Source organism: Vanessa cardui, chromosome 6, assembly GCF_905220365.1.
Source record: "Vanessa cardui chromosome 6, ilVanCard2.1, whole genome shotgun sequence".
NCBI classification, from domain to species: domain Eukaryota; kingdom Metazoa; phylum Arthropoda; class Insecta; order Lepidoptera; family Nymphalidae; genus Vanessa; species Vanessa cardui.
This window is the reverse complement of record NC_061128.1, coordinates 10,599,389-10,619,411: the sequence shown is the minus strand read 5'-3', so window position 1 is coordinate 10,619,411 and position 20,023 is coordinate 10,599,389. Positions and strand designations below refer to the sequence as shown.

Below are 20,023 nucleotides of genomic sequence, written 5' to 3'. Positions count from 1 at the left end.
TTCGAATTTCAAAGTCCTGATTTTCAAGTTTGAGGGAATTATTTATGTTGTAATAAAGATAATCGCAATTAATCAATTTTGCTTAACATACTTAGAGACAGTATTTATAAATATTTATATGCAAAATACTTATACTATTATGCAAGACGTAAAATATATTATGTATTACATAACAAAAATATTCTTACCATAATCATCTTGTAATCCTAGTTTTGGCATCGAACTTTGCCTATAATTTCTTTGCCTCGGTTTTTTTGGATTTAGCGTTGAAGCTCCAGACATCGAGTTTTCTAAAAATACTATGGCATCAAAATCATGTAACATTTTTAATCCTAAAGATTAGCTATCATATAATTTTCAAATATATTTTATTGTATCTCATTTTTTGACTTTTTTCTTATGCTAAGCTTGACCTTGAAATTTCCAATCAAACAGTTCTTGCTTTATTTTCTGAATATTCAATTAATTTAAAAGATAGACATGCTTGTATACTTAATATTATATTAAGATAACTGTAACAGAAAATTATCAAATTCATGTTACTCCAAGTTTTGCTGTTAGAGGGTAATAAAAAAATCCCATAGAAATAATATCACGATCGGGAAAGGTACTAAACGGTACTCCGAAGCAATAAATGTGAAACACAAGCAAAATGGCAAGACGCGTAACATCAATAACAATATAACATTATTATAATAAGATTTTGATTACAAATAATTCGTTGTTTGTGAACTAAATGAAGGAGATAAAATTTTATGAATGGCCTTCAACAATTTTAAGAGAATTAAACTTTGGCCAATTCTATGACTATACAAGGGAACTACAATATGTTGACTATAATGTGCAAAGTTTCGCTTTCATTACGTTTTAAAGTGATACTTGGAGCAATTTACAGACGATATTAGTTCAAATGAAAATTTAAATAAACGATTTCCTGAACTCAAAGTTCAATTTTAAATTTTCCATTAAAAATAACATAAGTACAAATCAACTTTTTTTTTTCATTTCACTGATATTTATTCAATAATTAAAACTATTGCTTTATATGTTAACAATTTATTGTTTATAAAGAATTGCTTTATAAACCTATACTATATAATATTACTTATTTATCCACCTTTATGAAACATCACGTCGATTGATTAATATATTGAAACTTATTTAAATAATCAAGTAAGTTTCTTGAATTTAAAAAAATATATAAACACGCTCGAAGCTTAAGGATTAGCCGTTTTAAAATTTTTATTCTAAGTTCTAGTAGACTCGACCGCAAGAATCTCAGAGCTGTTGAAGAATTAACTCCCTAATCATTCCCTTCGTACCTAATTTGTTGTTGGCCAAATTCCGATCCGATGCTTAGAATATGGTTTTTGGAAATTATGCTTATAGTTGGATAAACTGTATGATACGCAGCCTACTCATCTGTTACTCATTTAATTTTAGCTTTATAATCTATATAAAATAAATATTGCCCAAACATTGTTTAAAATTCATTTTTTTTAAGTTAACAGTGATACTTTATATTCACAGTACCTCTCGTGAATCTTCCGCCGTGAGCAAGAACGTGTCTTGGTGCAACGTGTAACCGCGTAAATCCAGCTTCACAATTCTCAAGATAGCACATAACTTCTTCCGCTGTGTAATTGTTTCCATCTATGACATGGTCATCAAAAGCTAGCAGCTGATCGCCGGGATGTAATGCACCACATCTGTTGAGGATAAATTTTATAAGCAATCATAGCATTGAAATACTATTTAATAAATTATAAAAAAAGATATAGTGTAGTTAATTGTTCAATCAAAACATAAGTAAAAGTATACTACAATTAATTGATCATATAATTTGAATAAAGGTTGATGGGTTTAAACTTATTATTTTATACAAACATTTAAGATAAAACGTATTATATATAAGCCCTAAATAATTACCAATTAATAGAATATTTTCGAAATAAAGGTCCAATATTTGTCAGTTTTCATACAATCATTTAACATAAATAATAATAACACGATATACCCGTAGTATTTAGCATAATATTCACTCACAATTTTTTATATGATAATAATATTTATTCGATTCATTTATCTAGCTTCTCTTGTTAACGAGGCAAACAAAACTAACGGTTTTAAAAGATTGATTTCATTGGTTGTTCTATATATTTTGATAAATAATTGATTTTATTGATATTATTGATCGAACAAGAGCCGAGATGGCCCAGTGGTTAGAACACGTGCATCTTAACCGATGATTTCGGCTTCAAACCCAGGCAAGCACCAATATATATATGTGCTTAATTTGTGTTTATAATTCATCTCGTGCTCGAAGGTGAAGGAAAACATAGTGAAGAAACCTGCCAGTGTTTAATTTCATAGAAATTCTGCCACATGTGCATTCCACCAACCCGCATTGGAACAGCGTGTGGAATATGGTCCAAGCTTTCTCCTTAATGGGAGAAAAGGCCATTAACCCAGCAGTGGGAAAATTACAGGCTGTAACTACAGATGGATTTATTGATACCCTACTCACAATTAGGTTAATAACAGTTCAAATGATAAAATCATTACATTTACGTTCGTAACAAATCAAGATACTTTTCTGGCTGACTTACAAATTTACTTTAGAATTCAGCCTAGTTCTAATATAATTGTTCTCGTCAGCGTTTTCGAGTAGATTTATTTGTGTAGGTGTATTTGCAAATCATTATTGGAATTTACTTTAGAAATTCCAATTCATTACTTATAAGAATTAATAAAATTTAGATTTAATATTTATATCACGTTATATTTGATTAAAATCGCCGTTCGGGACACTGCAACCGTTGGTAACATCGAAATTAATAGTTATTGAAAGAAATGATAGTTTAATAAAAGCAATTAGTCATTCAATATGGATTAAAATAACTAGCAATAACAGTTTCGTTATTATATTAGTGAAGCTATAATTAAATTAATCTATCTATTACAAAATTCAAATAATCAAAATTCTTTTGGCAATCAAAATGGTTCCGTTCCCTATTCTAATTATAACTGCTGACATATGTCTTATGAATGTTTCTTTAAAATATCAAATTAATTATTCATGGAAAATGAGAAGCTATCAAATGATGATACGTGATTTATTATAACTTTTGTAGATACTAGAATGTAAGTGGTAAGTCATCGTACCGTTTGGATCTGATATAAATAGTTATAGTTTTCCTTGATTTCATCTGATATTTTCTCAAAATTAATTAATTAATATATTTATTAGTAAGTTATTGCATTACTATGAGAGGAACAGAAAATGTTATAAGATTTTGTAAGAAGCGAAAAACATGTGCTTTATGTTTGAGCTCTCTTACAAATAGTCTTTGATAAAAAAAAATGTTAGAAAATAAATTCATAGAACAGTCAAATCTAAAGGAAAGTAACAATTACAAGAACTTATTAATATCCATGAAACCGTGCGTCCCAATATTAACAATAATTTAGTATAAAAATTACAATACAATAGATTTCATAAAATATGATTTTACTATATGTTCAAATAATTTATTCTATATATTTTGTTACAATGAATAATATTCCTCTTACCTATCACTGATACTTGCAGGCAAAATACTATCAATATAAATAGCGTTACAAGTCCCAACTCTTTGATAAGTATCTGACCCAGAGCTGTATACGTCATCCGAATATCTCTGATTGCTTAAGAACAGTCCCAAATCCTCATTACATGGTCTCTCGATTTCAATTAGTAAAGGTCCAGTGGCCATCTTAACGGATTCCATGATTGATACGTCGTATTCTATTGTTAGACTTGTTACTTGTGGGCAGTTTTGGAGAATTTGATGTACTTCTGATAACGTTTTATTAGTTAATGATATCTGTGAAAAAAAATTAGCAATGAAAATTCGTGAAAAAGATATATTTATTTTGGGTAATTTTGAGACATGAAATTACTTACATGATCAACTTTTAACAGTCTGTCTCCAGGTTTAATCCTAGAAGTATTATAGGCTGCTCCACCTGGTCTCACATGTGTTACGACTAATGGCAGAGCGTCTAATGATCGACTGTTTAGTACCAAGTCTGCACTTGGTGCCGAGTTTTCTGGCAGACCTCCTCGTATAGTAACACCTAACGAACCATTTACTTTCTCGACCGGCACCTCCGCTAGCTTGGTTGTAATGTACAATGAATTTTGAGACGCTGAAAGAGAATTCGAACTAAATGATCCTGAAAAATGATAACGAAATAAATGAAAACCTAATAGGAAATAAATTACTACAGAAAAAAAACACAAACAACAACATTTCGTGAAAAGAGACGAAGTTAAATAAATATCCTTTACGAGTGAATGTTTTATGAAACAGTCTCAACATAAAATGCGTTAACTTGTATACTTTTGTGTGGCTTTTGTTTGCAGGTTCGTAACTTTTTGACAGGATGTCAGTGTACCCTTGCAATTTTTCCTTGTATATTTTCATACGGTTCCGGATTAAATGAAAATATAAAAAAGGGAATTCTGTTGTTTGGTAAAATGAAATCGGACTTTACTTAAAATTTTAAATTCCATTAATAAATTTTGCAATGAATTATTTCGTCGAATTTTGTGTTACTTGGAAATAATATCAAATTATGACAAATGGAAAATATATGATATATATGTGTGGTTTTAAATCCATCATTATTTACTATTTAAAAGAAATGCGTATAATTTTTAAGACAGATGAGAAATTTATGATTAATTTTTGAAGTATGCACTTCAAAAATCTATGCATTTTCTAAATAACAATTGTAAAAGTATTACATTTTTTTCGAAAAAGAAAAGCAATGTTAGGCTTTAACGTCAACAAAATTTCAAAAATCGGCGTACTTCGTTGCTACGGAATGTAAAACACCGGCATGCCTTCAGTTTTATAAAAACTCTCTACGTGTCTGACCGACAAGACTACGTACAATCAACAGAATTGCTTTTATGAAGTTTTTATACATTTACTAGTATTTTCTTAGAATTGCTTTTTTAAAACTTATATATTTCAATGGAAATGTGTGTACAATATCAAACAATATTTTACAAATGTCTTAAGTAGATTGCATCATTGCATATAATTTTTAGGTTTCATTCTAAATTTAAACATTTAGTAAACTCACCATAATTAGGCATATAGTACTCGACTTCCAAAGATGCTCTCTCTTCAACATTATCTAGTAATCGCAATACTTCTTCATTAGTAAGTCTTGCAGTGGATATTCCATTCACGCTGCAGATTCGATCCCCTGGAGCGAGACGATCTGATTCATGTGCCACTGAATCTTTTGTAAAGCCTACGATAGACGGCACTACTCCTGGTTCTGACCGACCTAAAAGGAAATAAAATGTTACTTTAATACACTTGATATTATCATTTAAAACATCACCAAAAATATCATGTATCTAATATTTGACACACATAATTTTCATTTGTTTTTAAAAATGAATACTGTTAGGCAACATGCCTACACTAAATCAGTGTGATGTAAGCATGTTAGCTCAATTTCATCAGGAGGGCAGTACTTTACACAGTTGTTTTACGCAACCATGCCTCTACTGGACTTAATTTTTAGTCAACTTATTTTTATTATTTTGCCGAAATTTTAGAAGTAAATTGTAATAGCAACTTAAAAATCTGAGCCATAAGGTCTATTATTGTTCACATAACTCTCACATAACAATTTTAAAGATCGAATCGCATAATTTGTGTTTATAATTGATCTCGTGCTCGGCGATGAATAAAAATATAGTGAGGAAACCTGCATGTGTCTAATTTCATCGAAATTCTGCCTCATGTGCATTCCATCAACTCGCATTCTAACAGCGTGTTGGAATATGTTACAAACCCTCTCCGTAATGGAAGAGGAGGCCTTATCTCAGCAGTGCGAAATGAACAGGCTGTTATTTCTTACTTTTTAACTATTCGGATTCAAGACAAGACTTCAAGCTACGAGACAATTCCTATCCTATGTCTATCCTTATTAATATTATCAATAATTCATATATTTTAGCAACAGTATGTACAATATATCTTAATCACTGAATTCATGAATCAAAGACGATTTTCGTCATTACCACTATGAAATTAGGAATAAGACTAACAGACTAATTTATGGCCTAATCTTCCCGCTTCGGTAATCCATTAGCCTAAACTAAGCCATCAATTATGGGCTAGAGCAAACGCGAAAACGAGTCATCCAAACCACGCGACTAATTACTGCATATCGTTAGCTATATGTTGATTGGATACAATGCGGTATGCTGATGAATTACCTTCATAATATTATAAATCTGCACCACAATTTACAATTTTTCGTCAATATATTCGAAACTGTCAAGAGCGATTCTGTATATGTCAAACTCAACATAAAAATTAATAAACATGTAGACAATAATATCAAATACAACTTACAACACCCTGTATCACTCAGAATTAAAGTACTTTTTTTAAATTTTGAACATTCGCTTCGTAGATTTAATATTTTTTCTTTTTTTAATTATTCTAAAGATTTACTTATTGCCAGTCAGAGTAAATGCTATCACTGCTTGGGAAGCTAAATACAGGCTTGTCTGACTAATATAAGTAATTTAAATGGTAATTACCCAAGAACTTATAGAGATGCCAGTTAACACAGTAATATATTCAATACATATTAAACCAGCCTAATTTGCAGTCTAAATTCATGTTTTTTGTTAGTAGTTTTGGTGAACCGAGTTATTCTCAAGAGAGACTAATCAGCTGCATAGGACACGATATAAAAGTATCCAAGCATGTACTCTAATACTCTTGGGTTTGTAAATGAAGTATCAAACTAGATCTGTCTAGATCAGTCTGAGTGTTATTTACGTACTGGTAATACTCACGCATAGAAGTATTAATTTGGCGGGCTCTAAGCTATTGATTAAATTAAATGCAACATTTTTTGAGAATCACAAGATCTACGACCAAATAAGCTAGCAATTGGACTAACGCGGATTTCGTACAGTATCTCTAGTATATTGGGTAGCCGCGTTTTATACTATCTTTACATCTATGTAATATATAACTTATATATTATTATAATTGTTTTATGACAACTTTTTTCGATTTCCTTGTATTCCGCATTTCAATAATTTTTAATATTTTTCGAAACCGAATTCGTATTATAAATTTTACGGAGCCGTTCGAAAGTCGACAAGTACGATATTGACATGTAGAATTGGCTGTCTGTTTGTTGACAGCTCCAAACTTACGTATATACGAAAAGCGAATAGTTTTGAAGGCACATTTAAAATTTACACTTTCCATTCAAATATTAAACACAAAAATAAATGAGTGGGCTACATATAGGTATTGGGTACAATATAATGTATCTTAATATCGTAAGTAGGGAAATATTATAAGAATAGACGTTTAGAATGCACTGTGAAGGTATAAATTATTCGTGTTGCGTCTCGCTCACTCAAATTGGTAACAATACAAAATGTTTTATTACGGATGCGCCGTCGAATGCACTTGTTTGACATTCTATGTACCTTTATTATTAAACGTCTTATCAAGATACCTTTAGCCTAGCTCTGGGATTATGGTCTATATTTACATTTTCAATAACAATCCTTATCCTGTCTCACCTTACACAGCACTACAAGTGCTTATATATAAATTTAAGCTCGAAGTCTAAAACATAAAAAGGAAAAATCTTGATTTGTTCCATCTAAGTATCCTCTAATCCACAATTTCTATTCTAGAATGTGCGTGTATAATGTAAATCTTCTTCTTGAAACTCTCTGTATATTGATAAAAAGTATATTAAAATCCGTGAAAATTAAATGTCGCACAAAATTAAAGGTTGTCGCAAAAAAATATGTACTGAGAAATACAAAGTTTAAATTGACAACGTAAATAACCTTTTATTCAGTGATATAACTGATATAACTCAAAAAGCGACCGTGCTATAGAAAAAATGTCTTAAAGAGTACAATGTGGACGGTTTTGTGTCTAAAGATACGGAATCCTAAAAATAATAAAGCCAGCGTTAACAATGTCATAAACGCCTACATAAAAAAATAACGATAGATCGTAAATAGGGAGTTAAAAGTTAAATTGCTTCGTTTGTGCCGTTTTAATTTTAAACTTTTCTATCGCTAGAATCGCTTAAGAGACCTCCTTTAAAGTATTTTTCAACTACTTAAAATTGAACCGTCCAAGTTCTTGACAGATATATTTACATATCGTTTCTCGATATCGACGTTTCCTTATGACATAATACTGCTTTATTATGAAATATATTTTAAAATTGCATTTTTACATAGGAGGCCTTACCTCAGTAGTAGGAAATGTACCTACAGGCTGTTACTTTTTTTTTTACTATCGTTACCGTTAAACTGAGTTTCTTTGTCCGAACCCGGGTAATGTTTAATATGCTTATTAATAAGTAATTGTGATGCTTGTATATTGAATAGAGGAATTTGCGTTTGAATTTAGAATGTTCTATAAATTGTTTCTCCATGGATATTATACCTTACAAAATATATTTATAGTTCTAAAATTTTATTTATTCCATATATCAAAATATAAATAATTATTTGTCAATATTAATATTGACAAATATCCACTGTTTAACCGTTTTCATAAAACAAAAGAATAATATAGATATTAATTGATACTTTTTTTTTAAATAAATTTTTGAAGTTGCATTTTTCACAAATTTTGAAAAAGCGAAAAAACGTGATTACTCTAGAATGGTTAATTTTTGCACTATGCATATGTAGTTTAAAATTATTGCAAATAGTCACCCCTATTGCCTCCTAAAGGATATACGTACTAATAACCCTGTATATTTTTTTTAATTTTGTGCGGCTAATACTATTGGTATTTAAGATAACTGTAACTAACACTATATAAATTTGACCTGAAATAAATATTTATTTTTAGAATACAGGTCAAATTTATTTATCTATCATCATATTTATTATCATATTTATAGAGTATTTAATCCTGACACCGATGTCTTAGAGCCATAGTTAAATAAGAGATAAGAATCGCACGTGACGATAGCGAAATAATCTGTTTCTATTTTGGCACAAATGAAAGGCAAACCAAAGAAGTGATAAGAAAAACTATTTAATAGTATGAAAAAAAAAAAAAAACATAAAAACACAATACACGTCGGTTTCCTTTAAGGTTTTCTCATAATATAATATGTTACTTGGTAGGGTTTTGTGCGAGCCCACCTGGGTAGGTACCACCCACTCATCAGATATTCTACCGTTAAACAACAGAACGCAGTATTGTTGTGTTACGGTTTGAAGGGTGAGTGAGCCAGTGTTACTACAGGCACAACGCAACAACTAAGATTATATGTCCCATATGATCTTAGTTCCCAAGGTTGGTGGCACATTGACGATGTAAGGAATAGTTAATATTTCTTACAGCGTCATTGTCTATGGGTGATGGTGACCACTCACCATCAGGTAGCCCATATGCTCTTCCTCCAACTTATTCCAAAAAAACGTCATATTATACTAATACATTCACAAACATAACTAATAACAATTTAATCTGTATGGTCGGTACAGCCAATCATCATAATAATGCATTCAATATTTTAGCATTTTCTATTCGCCGGGAACAATATAGAAAAGTATCCAAAAATATTTTGTTTTAGTTAAAATTTGTTTTTATTTCATCGTGCCAAGAAATGCTTTTTGTTCTACTAAATGCGCTAAGACAATGTCTTTAAATGTTATGATACTGCATTAATTACACTGAAACTACTGCCATATAACGTTTAGTGTCTTTTAGTGAAATTCCGTTCCATTGTATTTTAACTATATGAAAGCTACCTAATTCTAATATATTAAAGCAAGTTATCTTGATTATACAGATAAAAAATTAAGACAATTCTCTAAAAATGTAGTTCGTAATATTATTTTCTTATTGACATTTCTTTTTAAAGTGAACTTATAAATCGACGTGTCAAATTAACGAATATATAAGATCATATGATATTACAAGTTATTACGTTTGTGTAAAGATCATATTCGCATGAGAAATAAATATTCATAATTTGGGATAGCGTGCTCAATTCGGATGTGACCGGTTTTACGAATTTTGCCGATGCCACTAAATTGTATCGTACTACCTTGCATCTGTTTTAAGTTCTCCTTTCTGATTACTTAAAATAAATAAGCCTTCTCAATATTATGTACTAATTTGGAAAAAATATGAAAATAAATTTCCGAGATACGATCGATCGGTTTGTTACTTATTTGCTTTGTATTAATAATATGTTTAGATTTTTCATTTATATTTCTTTTTTATTTCTGTTTTGTTTTATTATAACTCACTCATTTATGAACCGGTTGGGAAAATTGTTTTAGAGGTTAAGTAAGTAAAATATCATTTATTTGTCATGATGTCCAAATATATTATGTTATTTATTAATTACTAGTAGTCACCCGCGGATTCGTTCGCGTTTTAGGATGTTGGTTGTCAAGTTAGGCAAAAAGTTCCTTCTTAGAGTGCAAGTTTGCTTCATACTAAATTTCATTAAATTTGGTTCAGTAATTTGGTCGTCAAAGATTGACACACAGACAGAGTTACTTTCATATTTATAATATTAATATAGATATAGATAACGTCAATTAGGTTCTGTATCAATTTTGTAAGAGGTTGATTTAAAGGCCCAAAATATATCCCTGTATAAAAAAACTTCTATGTCACAGATATAGATTTACGAGTATGTGAAATTTTCCAGAAACAAACTTGATTGAAGGAAATGTAGGTCAATTTGAATCAACAAACGGCAATCGAAACTTATTCCTCCTACTGGATATTTTTGTATTTGAATATTGTGTGTGTGTGTGTGTGTGTATTTCACAGTTATGTTGAAATTGATACATCTTTTAAATTACAAATTAGCTATATACATTTATATACATTTATATGCATATAATATCGATTAGTGTGTACACCGGTTTTCATAGGTACGGCCCTCCGACGTCCCGGGTTCGATTCCCGCCGGAGTCGATGTAGAAAAAGTTAATTAGTTTTCTTATTTGTCCTGGGTCTGGATGTTTGTAGTAACGTCGTTACTTCTGATTGCCGATAACACAAGTGCTTTAGCTACTTACATTGGGATTAAAGTAATATATGTGATGTTGTCCAATATTTATTTATTATTTAATTTATATTAGTCATTACTTAGATTTGTTGCATTTACATCGATGTAACAAAACAAAGTCGAGGAGTAGGACAGTTCAAAATAAAACCCGGACTGATTTTTTTTTACTTACCTATTATTCAGTTAAATTTTCGATATTCAACTAAGCCGCTGGACAAGCTAAACTATTTATATAACACAACATAAAGATTGATCTAAAAAAGACTCAGACACTAAATATATTATTATATGATGTTGTTACAATAAGATTTCATCTTCCAAAGGGTTGATGAGGGTTTGGACTTTACACGAGCATCACATATTCATGTTTTTATCAAAGTAAACAATATTATTTATTCAGGCGCAACTGCTATTTTCTTTGGAATCATTCGTAAACTTATAACATGAAAAAATAATGTACCTTCTGTGTTTATGTATTATTTTATATTCGTTATGTAATTGTATTGAGTTATTTGTATTCTTATTATTTCTTGATTAAGTTATGTATTTACCGGCTGAACAGATTCAAACATTGTCAGTTGTGAACTTTTATGGTATAGGTTTGCGGACGAGTATATGGGCCACCTGATGGTAAGTGGTCACCAACACCCATAGACAATGACGCTGTAAGAATTATTAACTATTCCTTACATCATCAAAGTGCCACCAACCATGGGAACTAAGATTTTATGGATCCTTGTACCTGTAGTTACACTGGCTCACTCACCCTTCAAACCGGAACACAACAATACTGAGTACTGTTATTTGGCGGTAGAATAACTGATGAGTGGGTGATACCTACCCAGACGGGTTTGCACAAAGCCCTACCACCAAGTAGGGCGTAGTAGCATTGCAACATTTTAGCCAATAATTATTGCATCTGCATCTTCAAAAAAAGAGTTTTAAGATGTTCATCCTAAATTTTTATAGCAAGTATATGAAATCGTGGGCAGACCACTAAGACGGTGGACGGGAGACGACATAGAAGAAACCACTGGGAAAGACTGGATAAAATTAGCACAGAATAGGAAAAAATGGAAAGAATTGGAGGAGGCCTAAGCCCTACGAAGGGGTATAGTATAGTTAAACAAAAAAAAAAACAGATATAATCACACACAACACTAACATAGATATAAGTATTTTCTTTTATAAAATATGTTAACATTATATAAGTATAAAAAGGCTTTATTATTGTTATTTTCGGACTTATACAGTGTTAATAATTATATCACAGTATTAAAAAGCGAAACACAAATCACCACCGCAGAACCAATAGAAATAATTATTTAACATAATATATTATAAATTACAACGTTCAAATCCGCTAATAGTCTTCTACTCTATTCTTAATGACATTGCTTTGATGAACTGTTATTGACTATATTAAAGTTTTGTGTTTGGTAAACTATATTTGTCTCTTTTTAAAACTATTTTATTTGGCTGGAAAGACACATTACGCGTTTCTTCCACATGATGTTGTAATGTGGGGGGTATGCGTGGCTCACCGGCGCTGATGGCACCAGAATACCCACTAAAAAACAGCGGTAACTACTCCGTCTCTACGGGGGGGCATCAGGGGATCGCTTGCGCATTCTACCGTGACGCCCCGACGGTTGGCCCACCATGGGCTTCCAAGCTAGAGGAATTCCCAGGATACAGATAAACCCTCTACTCCCGGTGACATTTACAGCGGGAGTTAAGGTGCGCATAGCACTGCTGTCTTCTCCCCGGTCTTCTTCGTCGAACTGAATCTCTTATATAATCACTCTCCTCATGCGCTCGCTCCGCAGACTCTTTCTGCGATATTAGTCTCTTTCTAACACCATGGTTACTCTGAGAAAGATTGCCTTGATCGCCTTTATAAGCTAACTAATTTATAAGCTAAATAACTAAATAAAATCACTATAAGACTTGTATAATTTTAAACTGGTTTCTACCCGCGGTTTTGCCCGCGTTTGAATGGCGGAGACAGGTATCAGGTACTTTTTTACACTTTTTGCACAACTGATCATCATCATACTGACACATCATCAATGAATCGACTGATCATGTATGATGATCGGTTGACTAGTTAAGAGAGTGTGAATCAAAGAACCCAATTTCACACTTATAATATTAGCGAGTATTTCGTTTATCAGTTATAATTATAAATCTATAAGTAATTTATAATATATAAAAATATAATAGAGATACTTAAGTAATCATTAAAACCTGCAAACAATACTATATTATATGAAATTACTTATAGATTTATAATTACGGACTTATAGATTAATTAATAACAGTAAACACAAACAATGTTTTGTTAAAGCCAAATTCACGTATGACTTAAAAATTGAGCTAAATTGAAAATCGAACCATTACGACGCAACGAATTGAAAAAGGATGTCCGATATGTAAAGCACATTGCTAACAACCCATAAAGAACGATCGATTCCTTATACATATTATCCAATGCTTGTTGTGTTGGATGCAATCACTGATATTATTACGCCATTACGTTCAGAACGCGCTTTGGATGCGAACCAAATGACTTTGTCGAACGAGGCATAAACTCGTTCTGACCGCAAACTGCCTGTTCTTGCGAATAAAATGTTGTACCAATATACCACGTTTCTGTAATAGGAATTGCTTTTTTGAATTGAATTGAACGTATAGGTTACATTGTAATGAAACGGTGAATGACGATTCCTGAATTCATTGTTGTTTTATTTTGTTAATACGTGGTCGTTATTTCATTTGTGTACTTCGATTAAGGAGGTGATACTATCTTATGTACTTACTTACGGAATTGTACCATAGTTTAATACACCTACATTCATGTCAATTAAGAAATAGTATATCGGCTCCGCAAATAAAAACAATTTGCTATAAAACTCTTTGTACTCATTTTTTTTTAATGTGCTTTTTTATGTTTTACGATAAATGATCGAGCAAATTGGCTAAGGAGCCGCCGGACCGTAGACATCGCCGATGTAAGAATTTTTAATCATTCCCTATACCTACTACCAAGTCTGCTACCAATCTTAGAAACTAAGTTGTGTCCCTTGTTATTTTGTTGTTACATTGGCTGACTCAACCCTCAAACATGTAAACAACTGTACAATATTATTCGTTGGTAAAATTATGAGTGGACCTCCCCAGTCGGGCTTGCACAAAGCCACACCACGAAAATTTCGGAACATTTTCTTAAATAAATATACCTTCTCTGTTTATAGTCTATATAGTCATTGCATATTCATGTTTTAGTATTTACAAGAACATAATATGATAGAAGAACGGTCAAACCAAGAATATATTATAAATATTTATCATAAATGAATCTTCGTCTAACCTGTAATTACATAAACTAATCAACGCTGGCCTAAGATAGTAAATCCGATGATTAGGTATTCTGGGAATGATTAGGGAATTAAAAATAATCATCATATATAATTATAAGGAGCAATTAAAACATATGTCTCTATAAAATACATGGGATAAAAGCTGGAATCTTTTTCATGAAATATAGAGATACAAGCAAATATATTTCTTTAAGCGATCTTTTCGACTGTTCTCACGATCATTTATTTACCGTACACACGCAATACGTTTTTACTGCCTGGTTCGTTTTCATCTTTATGATATTTGATGTAATAAAAAGGGTTTCGATAGTCACTGGTGAGATCATCATCGACATTACTAGAATCTTCTGGAACTTGTCATGAAGATGGCAAAAGAAGTGATGGACTGACACTCGTTCTCTAGAACAATGTCCCTATTGTGGGGCATGCGTTGACATTTTGGCCCCATCTGATGGAATCAGTGAAACAGCCAAATATTCAGATATTTAGATAAAACTGCAGAAGTATTTGTCATTAATTCGAAATTATTTACTAACGTTGTTTCCAGGCGAGAAGCTTGACCTGTAATGTATCTTGTTTCATTGCCATTAATTATAGCAGAACGGCCTGTAAGCCAATCCAAATGAATAGACATAATTGCATTTCAACGGAAAACTGCTAATAACCTTACAGTTCTTGCATCCATACCAAGCGCTTACACAAAAAGTATGTTTGATTTTGTATAAAATCAATATAAACAATTTTTGGTAAACTTAAATATAAAAATTCCTGAAACTGTTGATGTAAAAATAGGAAATACTTATAAACACAAATCTTCAGATTTATGGTGAAGTTTGTTATTTAGTGACATAAGTCGGTTGGCACTCATTCATAATATTTTATTCCCTTGGTAGCATGTTAGTGCTAGGAGTGGATAACATAAATTATTACTCACTCAAATACTATGAGCAAGTGTTAAGAAAAGGTGGTTAGTTTTCTCTATGGATATTATTTATATTAGCAGATTTTGTGTGCACTAATAACTCCTTTATTATATGAGAGGAATATGTCTGTGTAAATACAAGTTATTTGACAAATAGAAGTAAATCAGTGTTGTATTAGCTACACATAATAGTACCTACCTAATTATGTATAATTGCTCGTTTGTGAACTAACAAGCCATGTTTACGAGAACCAGGCAGCATAATTTAATTTTGTGTGTAGTTTTGTCAGCAAACAATTATTTGATTTTAACTTATTCAAAATAGGTCAACAAGATTTTAAATTATGAACGTCAAAATCTTTTATGAACCCATACTGGCGTGTAACGTCGAATTCGATTGGAAAATCAATATGCGAACATTCAAAGAGAAATTCGATGACAAGTTTCGAGTATGTTGAGGGACTTTTTCGCATACGAATCTGAAGTAAATAAATAATGAAATAAAGCAATGAACATATCATCTGGATATCAGTGTTAGTAAATAAATGAAAGTCATTGTAAGTAATCAAAAAGATCTCAATGGAATTGTACTTTTTGCTTTCTCAAAAATGCTATTACGCTTTTTCGTCACTTCAAGTGTGTGGAAGTTACAGGTGCTGAGTGCACCAGATTAAATAAAAAAAAAACACTACTCAGTTATGGGAAATCATTGGATTGTTTGTGCATGCTACCATGATGTCTTGGCGGTTGAATGTAAAAAACTTGAAACTTGAATAATGTTAATAGTGTTATAATTTTTTTTGGTTAAGTCAAAGTATTCTCACTTATTTACATAGTCGATATTAAAGAGTATTACATTTATTTTTATACAGGAGTTATTTCAAACAATTAATTAATTTTCGAAAAATGCTGGTGGTTTACCAAATTGGTAATACCTATATACCTAATTGGTTATCCGCAATTATAATTAGCTTATCTGTTTTATATTGGACCGCAACATGCGAGTTAAATTAAAATTTAACCGACAAATGTGGAATGAATTGATGAAATCGAAATATGGTATAAATGAGCGGAACACAGGATAAAAAAACATTAAGAGACGCGAGGATACTTACAAGAATATTGTTTGAGACATACCAGTACTTACGTACCTATTTAAAAACATACTTTAATCTAAATATGACTAAATATTTTTGCTTACAGGTAGTTTCGAATGAACTGATGTTGGCTGTTGATTTTTATTTAATGAAAGATCAAGAAAATAGTTCTTTTAATTATATAAATGGGTATCATGAAATAATATCAGTTTGTATTTGGTTCTTCTTAGTTTTTGTGAAATATATTAAAATTTCTTACAATATTTCGACAATAAATAGACGCCAAAGTATTAAACAATCATGTTGATCATGATTAGCCACCCCTTCGCATGTTATTTCCAACACTACAAATGGTACCCACAAATCCTAAGTAAACCGAAATCAGTGAACCATTAAACTCGTATATTAGTTGTAAAAAAACACCTTTTTTATCATCAAAATAATGATTTCTTTTTCTATCACGGAAGGAGTTAGGATAAACATTCCTTAGATTTAGTAAATTAAAGTAACAGCCCGTAAATTTCCCACAGCTAGGCTAAAGCCTCCTCTTCCATTAAGGAGAGGGAATTGGAACATATTCCACCACACTGTTCCAATGCGGGTTGGTGGAATGCATATGTGGCAGAATTTCGATGAAATTAGCAGGTTTCCTCTCGATGTTTTCCTTCACCGCCGAGCACGGGATGAATTGTAAACACAAATTAATCACATACATATAGTGGTGCTTGCCTGGGTTTGATCCCGAAATCATCGGTTAAGATTCACGCAATTGAGGTCGTTGTTTATTTATATGTCTAGATATACTGTTCGTATTATGTAAAGATGAACGAACACTATAGTGTCCCATAGTTGGTCACTATTTTTTTTACACGCTGACATAAGTTAGTAATTACTATGGTGAGTGTTAAGCATACCTGTCAAAGATACTAAGATACTCAATTTTTTGTTTCGTAGGTTTAGACATACGTGTATATAATCACTTATATACCATGGGTATTTCTTTTATCAATATATTTTCTTATTTGCAAATATTATACACGGCAAATAGCGCTTAGTTATAAAATATTTATAATAAAACACAATTTGACTTCACTCCTCCGGTATCAAATTTTATTGTTCCAAATTTCCGATAGCAACTTCACGAATCCATAATGAATACCATACATTATTCAATATCTAGATCAACGATATTATGTCAATCAAATGCCAAAGTTGTTTGTTTGTGTTTACTCCTCTCGTCGATTATTTCATTTGCAGTATCTAAATAAATCAATTTATAATACTATTATATATTTGAAGGTATTTGATGAAAGAGTTAAAGTTAAAAAAAAATGAATTGACTTCCAAGAAAGAACTGAAAATATCGCTATAAATACAGATGACAGAAATAAGACTTATAACGATGAATAAAAGGAATGAGGAAAAGCGAATAATGAAACACGTCAGTTCATAATAAATTATTCAAGAAAATGAAACGTTGAAAATATCGACAATAAGGAAGCCGAATATAAACTAAATAAAATAAGTATTTCCATTCATGTAAAAAATAAATGAGTATTATTAAAACCAGTATTAAAATGGATCATATATTTTATTTATCGTTTCTAATATAAGATATCTAATCTCATATTCAACACATGAACAAAATGGGGCTCAGAAACGCTCCTAGCGAAATAATTCCAACATAAATATCATCTCAATCTGAATAGCCTTGCCTATGAATGACACAATACATTTTATCTTCTATATGCAGCCTGATTTACACAACAAACGCTACCGTCATATATCTTAAAATATTCAGGTCGCTTGCAGAATTTGCATTTGAAACGATACCATTGCGATGCATTGATTACTTTCTGTTATATATAACCTTCAAAGCAATAATGAACAACCTAAGTAGATCGATTTGAATAGTATTTTTATAATATATCTAAGACAATTCTCAGTTTGACAGATATAGTTCTCTTATAATTATTATGAGAGATGGTAACGATAATAATAATCTCAGAATATTTATTAGTAACGATAAGCTTCGCTGGCTATCAAATAGAAAAAAAATTAAAATCTGATACGTTGAGTACTTATCACGTGACTGGCACAAAATACAAAAACAAAACATTACTTTAATAAATTTAGATTTTTTCGAAAAGCTGAATAATTAGATAAGGCGAGAAGGCGTTCCACATTCTTTGAACTGAATGCTATAAAACTTTCAAAATTGTTCATAAAGGACATCATTGTCTAACCAACAGCATATTCGGAACATCCTTAGAGTTTCGCGATAATTCAATTTGTCAATTAATAGTACAAATGCAAATACTATTTTGGATTTTAAGTAAAGACAGTATGGTCTAGTACATGCAAGAGCATGATGTATTAAAAATTTATTCACAAAACAATAAAATAAAAAGTATTGTAATATTTATTGGATATATTAAAAACAGCCATTAAATTGTTAGTGACAGTTCCAGACAAGCTTGCAGTTTAAAATTCGAAGCATACGTAACAGCTGACACAATATTTAAACTAAATAGTAATAAATTGAAGTCTAGCACTTAAAAGTCGTTCGGATCAAATTGTAAATGCTCTCTTAGAAAGAACATTGGCTAAGTGGATCTGTTGAATTAAAGATAGTTGCTCTCTTTAGACAAGAGTAGACAAAAGACAATATCGGATTATATTGGAATTATACAAGTATTAAAAACGCATAATGTTTACGGTTCACGGTAAATTAACTTTGTTTCATAAATACGATAAGTGGTTTATAAAAGATAATATTTCAAAATCATCAAATATTTAATATGAACCAAGCACCGTTTCAATGATATTAAATTTCAAAGTAATTTACTTTTTGTGCTGTTAATTTTAGTACAAAAACTTCGCAGAACTTCAGCAATGCGGTTTCATAGCAATTATAAAATCATTTGAAATTATAATAGCATGTAGAGAATTATTTTATTTATGTTAATTTTGATGATTGATTTTATTTAATAGTGACTGATATTATTGATGTGAAAATAATATTAACCTTTAAGTACTGACGTGGGTGTCTCACAGGCGGTGAAAAAACAAATATGAGCCTTATTTTGGCGCCTTTAAAGTTACCCGCGCGCCTTACCCTGTAGCTTCGGGATCGAACGCAACGATTGATCAGTCGAGCCAGATTACAGCATATATGTATTATCTATGAGTCGAACGATGTCACAACATTGTTGAAAACCCTACACGTCAACCCAAAACATTCAACGACTCGGAATCTTTATGGCTTGAACTATCTGACACGACGATGATTGATAAAATTGTTAAATCAAAAACTTTTACACATTTTCACAAAGTATAAAAATCCAAATAAAGTTGAACTAAAACCAACCGACGGTGAAGAAAGGATAGCTTTCTTAAAAAGAGTGAAATATAAGTTTTTGATTAGTACCTAATAAATGTTGATCTCATACGAAAATATTAGAACATTAAATGAAATAAAAAAAACCGTGCACTTTAAA

General features: G+C 31.0%; 1 protein-coding gene across 3 annotated transcripts in view; it reads right to left on the bottom strand.

Moving 5' to 3' along the window:
* The window catches only part of LOC124530530 (glutamate receptor-interacting protein 1), a 345,789-nt gene that overhangs the window by 12,598 nt on the left and 313,168 nt on the right, over nucleotides 1–20,023 (bottom strand). For 2 of the 3 annotated variants that reach the window (XM_047104719.1, XM_047104721.1), the window contains 5 exons: nucleotides 5,137–5,346; nucleotides 3,947–4,218; nucleotides 3,574–3,866; nucleotides 1,534–1,709; nucleotides 189–290 (listed from right to left, as the gene is read on the bottom strand). In XM_047104719.1, the coding sequence (XP_046960675.1) occupies nucleotides 189–290; nucleotides 1,534–1,709; nucleotides 3,574–3,866; nucleotides 3,947–4,218; nucleotides 5,137–5,346 (1,053 nt within the window). The remainder of the gene's footprint in view (nucleotides 1–188; nucleotides 291–1,533; nucleotides 1,710–3,573; nucleotides 3,867–3,946; nucleotides 4,219–5,136; nucleotides 5,347–20,023) is intronic. The other variant, XM_047104720.1, reaches the window with a different exon arrangement.